Here is a 10,459-nt window from a genome sequence, read left to right as displayed (position 1 = left end):
TTTGATTTATTTCTTTATTACAAAAGACAAACAGTCATAAAATTTCCCTATGTCATTCCCAAGATGTTATATAATAATCCCCTTGCATTAAATCAATTCTTTCAACATGAGGGAAACCAAAAAAAGTCTTGACGACTCTACCCTATAAAGGCAGGCACAAGAATGGGACTGAAATGGGTACGTCTTTCTTCTGCCTTCATCAACAACATACCTGTGGACAGGTCGCCAGCGGAGATGCTCGCAGGATAGGCATGTGTTATGGTGAATGGAGGATGAACATATTGAGGCACTCGCATCATTAATTCATTTCAAGACTAAAGACTCGAGAACAGTAACTTTGCTTGCCTGAATCAAGCTCAGAATTGGGTATAGCATCATCATATGTGAGTCAGCGTGTTGGAATCGGGCTCTCGTCAAAATAACCAAAGTGAAGAAACTTGCATTCTTCTGCAGAATGTAAAAATGTAAATTTTCAGTTACCACGGACTCTTAAGCTAAGGAAATAACTAATCTTTGGCGGCCATTTTTTCCACTAATTTTACCTCAGAAAACAGGTGACCCCCACCTTCTTTCTCAAATATCTCGACTTGTATTCAAGATAAATGGATATTTTTTTCATCCAAATAAAGACAAGTGAACAAGCTTTAAGATGATACCAATAACTCTACATGCCCAAAATTTGACGAGAGCCTGATTCTACCACGCTGCCTCACATATATATGGCATGGCAATGTACATTATGAGCAAAAACACATTCTGTTCTGTAATTCAAGTGCACAGCAACCCCCCCCCCACCAAAGAAAAAAAACAAAACATGCTGGAGTCAAGGGTCACAAAGCGCTGTATACAAATTAAAATATGTTGTGGGCAGCAGACTCAAAAAACCCTTTCACTTTCATTACAGAAGCATTCTTCCATTGACTTTCAATCTGAAAAACTGCCATAAACTTGACTTGAAGAGTAAGACAGAGAGTGAGACAGAAACAAAGTAAAGAGAAGGCGCAGGAGCAACCAGTCTTCATTGCCAAAATGTAAAAAAAGAGCATTCTTTTTTTTTTTTTTTTTTTTTTTAAAATAAAAAGATGAATTGCTCCTTACCTCCATCTCTGCAAAAACAGTTAGGAGGTAATGGCACCTGATAACAACAGTTTACAATCTGCACCCTGACGTGACAACATGACATGCAAAAACTGCTCCACAAAGCACCATCGATCTCATACTTACTGCACTTCAGAACACAAAGAAGAACATAACAGCAGAGATCATACAAGTCTCTGCGTAAGAATGTAACAACAAAACAGATAATATTTTCCTATGGACTTTCTGAATTATGTAGCTCTATGAACATGGATGAAGTGTATCCTCTCTCCTCCTCTCCTGTCTTCTCCCTGTCCTGTCCTCCTCCTGTCTCCCATGTTCCAGACTACCTCTTCCCTCTCTTAGGCCCCTGTGGAGGCTTCTGTAACTGGAACGGCTGCGGTTTCCCGTTAGCGGCGGACATGTTGAGGTTGGTCCCCGCCAGGTTCAGGGCGGCAGTCGTGGATGTGCCCAGCGTGGCCGGTGTGCCGAAACATCCTGTGGCAGGACTGGAACCAAGGCCCGTGGAGGAGAAGAGGTTGCCCACTCCACCGATGCTAGCGCTGGGGCCAGTGAGGGAAGTTGCGCCAAAATCTGTAGGAAGGACAACGAGGAGAATGGTTGTGAGTTGAAGCAAAGCCTTCTGACAACATAATTGTCACATGGCACAAGAATCATCCAACACTATAATGGCCAAATACAAGTATTAGTATCATCAAACGCTAAAGTGGCCAAGTACAAGAATCATCAAACACCATAACGGTCATTTAAAAGTACAGTGACGTTAAAATCTTGCTTACCATCATGGGTCTGAGCATTGATGATGCCTAAAAGTGGATGATTGATAATAAGCTCCACCTTAATGAAAATAAAACTGAAATTCTTTTCTGTAACGTAACCCCAAGAAAAGCCATACCCCGTAAACATGGATCATATTTATTTGTACTGAAAATGAAACACTGTATTTTACTGATAAAGCAAAAAAATCTGGCAGTGTATTTTAATTCAAAATTGTCAATGGAACATCATACAAATTATTTATGTACCATTCTATTTTGTGAATTACGTAGAATTGGTCATATGTCAATGTTTTTGAATGAACACTCATTGAAAACGCTCGTATCATCTTTCTTGTTTTCACGCATCGATTATTGCAATGCTTTACTAGCTAACTTCACAAGTTACAACGTTTTCAAAATCATGCTGCTAGGCTTGTACTAAAGAAAAAGAAGAGGGATCACATTACTCCATGTTAAGAACGTTTGCATCGGCTTCCCGTGTCAGCAAGAATGTCAAATAAAATAGAAATTTTTATGTCATAAATGTGCCAATAACATAGTGATCTCATCCAAATTTATGTTCCATCTAGATCACTACTAAGATCAGGCGATCAGTATCTTCTAAGAGTTCCTAGAAAAGGGGGTAAAAAATAAGCTGAAAGATCGTTTGCCCACCTTGCTCCATCAGTTTGGAACTCTCTTCCCCAACCCTTGAGACATACAACATCTGAGTCTAAATTTTTAAAAATCTCTAAAGACACATTTAATGACATCATTTTTATGTCAGTAGATTCATGTTCAGTACAATGTTATGTAAATGACTATGTATCCATTTCTGTATTTCGCGAATTGCACTGTGCATATTATTCTATTATGTATGTGTATGTGCTCATTTCGTAACGATGTGTAAGACACACGAGACACACAGAACACCTAGGCCTACATACTCTGCCACTTACTTTGGATCGGCTTTGCAGCACCAAAGATGCCGCCTCCAAATGGCGACGCGCCAAAGCCTGATGTGTTGCCGAGCACAAGTCCAGTGACTGGGGGACCTGCATGCATCCGGGTGAGGTGATGGGGGGGGGGGATGACGAGGAGAGATTATTCATTTGTCTGCCTTTTTTTTTTTTCTGAATAGACACAAAGGTCTTGAACATCTAGCACTCACTGACATAATTGAAGGCAAACGAGGCAGGGGTAGGCCCAGAGCAACCTACTTAGAGAGCCTAAGCAGATGGTAGGGGGAAAGACCAGGGTAACGTAGCTTTTTTAAGAGCACCCGTGCAAAGGAATAATTGGTGAACCATGATCACCGATGTCAGCTGCAGATCTGGAACTTGCTGCTGATGATGATTTTTTTGGTTTAAATTTATGTGGGAGTGCCCTTATCAGTATCAACACAATTGAGATAATACAGGACACCGGCTTCCATCTCTGCCTGTTGAGGCCAACCCAGGCTGAGAAGGATACAATCAACACTCCAGCAGAAAGACGGATCTCGGATGTACTCAAGAAAAATTTCTCCCCACTTGGGAATCCAACTCCAGTTTCCTGCATTAAGCAAAGCACCTAACCAATATACCATAGATGCTAGATATTTGTCTATCAAAAGAAAAAGCAACATGGATGTCTAGCTGTTCTATTAGAGTACAGTTTGAATCTTTTGAAGAAGAGATTTTGTCCAAAAAAAATTTTCAGTTCTCCTTGAGAGTACGCTACTTGAGATGTTGCTTTGGAAAAGTTTATTTGCAGATATAAATTTTTTGTAAACAGCTCGGTGAAAAGTCATCAATATGTGCTCAAAGAAGGTCACTCCAAGATATCATCAAAAATAGACCAAAGAACTGTTTTCATCACAAAATTTTGAAAAATATCAAAAGAAATACTATTCCTAAATTGTCATTAAAAAGCTGTTGCTAAAATACTACTAAAACAGAGTCTGCTTAAATCCAACAAGTTAAATCCGAAAACAGAAATAAACCGGGAAAAAAAAAATCCATGTTCAGAGAAAAAAACAGACCAGTTTATTGGAATCAGTGAGCAGAACATATGTCAGGCAGCATGGTGGAATCAGGCTCTCGTCAATTTTTGGGCATGTAGAGTTATTGGTATCATCTTAAAGCTTGTTCATTTGTCTTTATTAGGAAGAAAAAAATATCCATTTATCTTAAATACAAGTCGAGATATTTGCGAATGAAGGAGGTGGGGGTCACCTGTTTTCAGAGGTAAAATTAGATCGAAAATGGCCGCCAAAGAATTATTTCCTTAATATTAGAGTCCGTGGTAACTGAAAATTTACATTTTTTGTGCCTTTAATCAACATTTTAAAGAAAAACCCACACAGAAATGAGTTCTTTAATGGGCATGAAAGGTGTTTAGCCAAAAAAACAAAGCCAAAAAAACCCAAAAATTTGATAAAAATTTACAAACCTGCGGAAAAATGCAAGTTTCTTCACTTTGATTATTTAGACGAGAGCCTGATTCCACAACGCTGCCTCACATATACAGCTCAACTTACAGGTGCACGACAATTCTTGGACATATGGAGTTATTGCTATCAGATTTAAACGTATCTCTCGTTAACTTATTGCTTTTATTTTTACTATTATTCTCAAATCCTGTTTTGAAAGTTGATCTTTTTTCTTTAGCATTGGCGAGCCCGAAAAGCAATACTAAATACTAGAAAACAGAGAATACGTCGTATTTTTCTGCAGAAATACGTGCCTACGAACTGGACCCCTAAAAAAATAGATCTAGTAATTTTTTTTTACGTCACCGTTGGCAGCCATGCTCTCACATTAAGACGTGTGCAAGGTGTCAACTTATGACACAAGAGGCAACAGAGCAGACATTTTTTACGGTATCGCACTCACCCTGGGGCTGCTGGGACATGGTCTGTACTATCGCCATCGCTCGTGCCGCTGCGTTAGTCGTGCCGGGGAAGGGGTTGGGACCCGCCAAATCTGACAATTCTGTTTTCTTCGCTACTTTCGGGGCCGGTGTGGGCTTGTGGAAGATGTTCTTGGCATCGCCGTGGAAAACTCTGTGGTACGTTAAGTACTGATCTTTCTGGGACTGTGGAACGACAGGTATGAAAGTGAACAATCCAAACGAATCTGAAGATTTAAAAAAACTTGAACCCAAGTCATAATCTGGGTCAATGACTTTTTATCCCTCATAGTCAAAGGAAGAACAGTATAGTAGTTGTATTTTATTTGAAGCTGCCAAATTTTGAGTTTTAGATTCCCATGCTATGAAAAATATTATACAAATGTTGTATACTAATTTTTCTCGCAAATCTTGAAAACAACAACACAAAATTGTAAGTCTTACCAGCAGAAAGCCAGGCTCATCTTTCAAACAAACAGACAGATAACCAAAATGACTTCAAAAGAAGTTTCCTATCATATGCAAAAAGGCTGCTATAGAAATGAACATTAATGTATGTTGTTGTTGATTTTAAATCTGTACACATTATATGGAAATATACGAATATATCTAAACAATGTTCAAAATCTGAGATAAATTCAAGGGATATCATAATATCATTGGATGTACATGTTGCATTATTGTCTCATATATTTAAATTCTTTTTATGAAAGTAACATACAATAAAAAATGCTATGATATCACTACATGTGTTCATACCATTCCTGTAAAGCCACAGAAAACTCCTCATTGCGATAGTATTATCTACCTCATCTTCCGTGTCAATGTGACGGCATATACAGACAGTAGCAAATGAGCATGAACCAAGAGGAACAGCTTGAGCAGTAAATAAGTAAGACTAGCTGTACATCATTGCATATTGACCCTATGTAATATCCCCTTCCTCTTTCCCCAAACCTCACACTTCGACATACTCATATACCACTCCCCCCCCCCTTCTGTACCTTATCTTGGCATGGTATATATAGATAAGAATCATGTGCGACCCGCCACACACCTGCATCACACCTTGACTAGTTTTCACATGTAGGCCTATCACCCATAGCTGCCACTCAGGAATTTCAAAAAAGGAGGAAATTCATGCGAAGGCTGACGTGCGCTCTCCAAAGGCCGGAGTAAAACCAGTGAGATCCAGAGGCAATATATGTAATATATACTGGAAAATCTAGTCTATGGTTTTGGAAGGGAAAACTGTCATATTTGTTAACCATAGACAACTGAATTAAAATGTATTTGAACCCCCCCCCAAAAAAAACAACAACAAAGGCACTAGATCTAAGTTGACTAACAAGCATTTGAGTCAATTTGACCCAGTTTGGACTAGGTGACTAAAAATCCAGTGTTTGTGTTGCCAGCTGATGTCTTATAAAAAGATCTCTTTCACTTTAAACGTGTACATCGATGTAGAGCGCGCGCAGTATTGGATCAAGGAGGCAACACCTTTGCCGCTGTACTGAGCACCCCTGTACAATTGCGGTCCCGTTTGCACTTAATGCAGTACTAGTCAGTAGTAGTGCCCCTGTAGTGTGTAGATCTAAACTGAATTAAAATTATACCCTAGGCCATCTAATCTAAATCTAGAATCTAGATATCTAAATATGTGTAAATCTAGATTACATCTCTAGAGATAGATTATCTAGATCTAGATTCACTTCAACAACCACAATAGCCGTCATGTAAACAAACGGGACCGCAATTGTACAGGAGTGCCGCGATTTCTTTATCGCACCAAACGCTAAGTGCAGCAAGCGGCTTGTTCAATTTTCTAATGAACTTTTCAAGTCGCACACCGGCTGCTTCTTCCTCATTCCAACTCCTTTTATTTTTGCATTCTGCATCAATTTCTCTCGAATTTCCGCCGTTTTCAAGGACAACTCGGTGCGCCAACGTCCCGATGCCCGATCGACACTTTGACTTTGTTGCTCCACGATAAACAATGTGAAACTAGCGCTAGGCCTAGAAGAACGGAAGTAGAAAGCTACGGGCGGACATGCGCAAGCTGCGTTTTCGTGTCTCTCCCGGTTCGGTGTTTTCCGCGTGTAAAAAAAAAAGTATCGCAACTTGCGACCGAGAGCGGTCCAGCGGAGGAAGGAGGAAAGTAGCGGGAAAAGCTAGATGAAGCGGAGTTTCCGCCATTTAGCGGGAAAGTGACAGCTATGATCACCCCTTATGTAATTCCTTGACCTGTTCATTTACTACCCCCACATCTTACCTTGACCTGTTCATGTATCACCCCCTCACATCTTACCCTGACCTCTTCATCCCTCACGGTTTACCTTTTTTGACCTGTTCAAGTATCACCCCCTCACAACTTACCTTTCTTGACCAATTCATGTATCACTCCCTCACGATATACCTTTCTCTACCTGTTCATGTATCACCCCCTCACATCTTACCCTGACCTCTTCATCCCTCACGATTTACCTTTTTTGACCTGTTCAAGTATCACCCCCTCACAACTTACCTTTCTTGACCAATTCATGTATCACTCCCTCATGATTTACCTTCCTCTACCTGTTCATGTACCACCTCCTCACGATATAGCTTTCTCTACCTGTTCATGTATCACCCCCTTCATGATTTACCTTTCTTGACCTATTCATGCATCACCCCCTCACGATTTACCTTTCTGTACCTGTTCATGTATCACCCCACTCACAACTTACCTTGACCTGTTCATGTATCGCCTGTAGCTGAGCGGCCAGAGAGATGAACGTCTCGTGCAACTTTTTCAGCAGTGCCAGCATCTCTAAGGAGTACACACACACACAAAGACACAATATTTGTTTGTTTGTCTGAGTAAATAGAAGCACATCGGCTCAATAGAGGTCATTTAGAGATGGGGGAAAAAAGTAAGACGGACAGACAGACAGACAGAAACAACAGGGAGGGAAAGTAAAGAAGTAGGACCTACCAGTGGCGCCCTCTAACCACCCACACACACATTGTGACAGTGCCACGCTGACACACAAACAATAAAAAAGTCACACTGACAGACAAAAAAACAATAAAAATGTCGAACTGACAGACACACACACACAATGACAGTCACACACACACACACACACACACACAATTGCAGTATGACATTGTTATATACCCCTGCACCTAGTGCCCCAGTGATGTGCACACATGTAGTGTGACTCCAACATACACCAAGGTGTGTGTGTGTGTGAGTGTGTGAGTGTGTGTGTGAGTGTGTGTGTGAGTGTGAGTGTGTGTGTGTGTGTGTTTTTTATTTTAAAAATTATAGTAGAGTTTTTATGGCGCTCGCAACAGCATAAGGTCATATGAGCGCCAACGGATGGATGTCAACGGAGAAGTCCTTACAGGGAATCAGACTTTTGCTTACCTCTCTAGCTTCAATAGCACAAAGTCTGCTTTGACTATGAAGGCACCCCAGAAATAGCGGGTCACAAGGGCGTGAGAAACATACAAAAGAAGTAGAGGAACATGTCGATAGTAGGGATTGGGAAAGAAAAAGCAGCAATTCCCTGTTGTAGTTCAGGCATAGTCATGAGCATGACGTTGAATCAGCCCATTTACAATTCTACTGTGCATAAGAACAAGAAACATCCCCCCTTTGGGAATGGCCTAAAGACACTTCAGTCAGTAGCACCCCGGGGGGTTGCGAGTGTATGTGTGTGAGAGAGAGAGAGAGGAGAGAGAGCGCATGAGTGCGTGTATACCACTCACCAGAGGGCATGCATGAAAGGATCTGTGTGAGTGAGTGTGTGTGAGTGCGTGCGTGTGTGTTTGTATGTGTGAAAGTGTGTGTGTATGTGTGTATGAATGCGAGTGTTCAAACATGTACATGCATATAATCCATCACACAGAGGGTGTGCACCACTCACCAGAGGGTGTGTGCGAGCTGGTCTGGTGCAGAGCTGCCAGGTGGCTGTCCAGGGTCTCTATCTGCTGCCTGTAGGTGACCATGCGCTCCTCAAACTCCTGCACCAGGTGGTGGAAATACCTGGAACCCAGAGAGACAGAAATTAACAGACAGACACTCAAACGTAACCTCCTTTTCGTTTTTATTCTCTTTTAGAATGAGTTTTACAGCACTTGTAGCACAATTAGATAGGGTCACGTAAGTTGTAGTTTTACTAAAAGTTTTACAGCACTTGCAACACAATAAGGTCAAATAAGTGCCGAAGATTACAGGAGTTACAAGAGAGTAACAAACACAAAAAAGGAGGAGAGATCAGGACTATAGATGTTCGATAGGAAAGAAGGAGCAAACCACCCACATGTAGGTCATGTAAGTGTGGAAGATTAGAGGGGCGATACAAGAAAGTAACGTACAAATAAAAGAATGAGAACAGATAACGACGATAGATTTTGACAGGAAAGAAAGAGCAAACCAAACCACCAGAGCATCTACCAACCACCCATGTACAGATGCAGAGAAACACAAATATACAATACAGACAGACGCACACCATCAGCCACTGACATAAACACATACACAATGGGCACTCTGCTCTCACGCTGACAAACAGATATCTTGGGCAAGCGAATAGACACACACATATACTAACTCTCATCACGACACAGACAGACAGAGAGATAGACAGAGAGACAGACAGACAGACAGAGACAGACAGACAGACAGACAGACAGACAGACTCACTCTGTGGGTGCTGTGTTCTCATACGGCAGCCCTGCTGGGATCTCCTTCGTTCTCTGAGACATTTCTGCATTCTTCAGTTTCTGCAGAGGCATAACAAGAAGAGACTTACTTACAGTGGTTGGCGGGTGCTCTGGTATGGTTCGCTCCTTCTTTCTATCAAACATCTATCCACATTATCCCTCCTTCTTCTCTTTGTATGTTCCTCTCTAGTAAGTAACACCTCACTAATCTTCTGCACTTTCATGACCTATATGTTTTGCAAGTACCATAAAAATTTTACTTAAACTAAAGACTAAAAGACTTATAATCAGCCGACAAAAGAGGGAAAGCACCATAGTTCCTTTGGCATCTACAACTCATGGCCTCGCATTATCACCTCATACCTGCCAATCACCCCATGACCAAATTCCCTCTAAAAATGAAGAGTTTGGGGAGGGAAAAACAAATCGGGAGTCTCCAGAATCCCAGAAGATTAAAATTACCCAACAAACCAACCATGGCAAATGAGCGTGTATTGCAAATAAACAGAAACATAAATTTTTATTTTCACACTATTTATACGATAAGCCATATACATATAACCCGACAGAAAAGGATTTCAGGGGGGGGGGGGGATTTTACACAAATCCGATCGGGGTTCTTCAACATTAAAAAAAAAAAAAAGAAAAGAAAAACTATTTTTATAGGAGTACTTGGCAGATTTGTCATCCGCAACACACTACTTCAATATCTTTTAAAGTGATCTCTTAATTTCTTTTCAAAATGCTGTTTATCTTTAATAACATAACTTTCATAATTGTTGAAATTGTTTTCAATTCATTTCACCATTTCATCATTTACAACAACACACTGACCTCTGATATTTTTGTTAATTTCAACGTTAAAAATTCACAAGATTTTTTTAATTTTTTTTTTTTGGGGGGACTGTGCATAAGAACAAGAAACATCCCCCCTTTGGGAATGGCCTAAAGACACTTCAGTCAGTAGCACCCCGGGGGGTTGCGAGTGTATGTGTGTG

At 40.7% G+C, this 10,459-nt stretch overlaps 1 protein-coding gene across 1 annotated transcript in view; it reads right to left on the bottom strand.

The window, feature by feature from the left end:
* LOC101850699 (nucleoporin p58/p45) overlaps positions 1-10,459 on the bottom strand; it is a 25,475-nt gene continuing 15,016 nt past the window's right edge. The window contains exons 9-14 of the mRNA XM_035968149.1: positions 9,442-9,521; positions 8,663-8,781; positions 7,475-7,557; positions 4,733-4,934; positions 2,816-2,911; positions 1-1,671 (exon numbers count right to left, since the gene is read on the bottom strand). Of these exons, the coding sequence (XP_035824042.1) occupies positions 1,424-1,671; positions 2,816-2,911; positions 4,733-4,934; positions 7,475-7,557; positions 8,663-8,781; positions 9,442-9,521 (828 nt within the window). The 3' untranslated portion in view covers positions 1-1,423. The remainder of the gene's footprint in view (positions 1,672-2,815; positions 2,912-4,732; positions 4,935-7,474; positions 7,558-8,662; positions 8,782-9,441; positions 9,522-10,459) is intronic.

This window comes from Aplysia californica, unplaced genomic scaffold, assembly GCF_000002075.1.
Source record: "Aplysia californica isolate F4 #8 unplaced genomic scaffold, AplCal3.0 scaffold00042, whole genome shotgun sequence".
Lineage (NCBI taxonomy): Eukaryota > Metazoa > Mollusca > Gastropoda > Aplysiida > Aplysiidae > Aplysia > Aplysia californica.
Note: the sequence above shows the minus strand (reverse complement) of the source record. Positions and strands in the feature narration are given on the sequence as shown.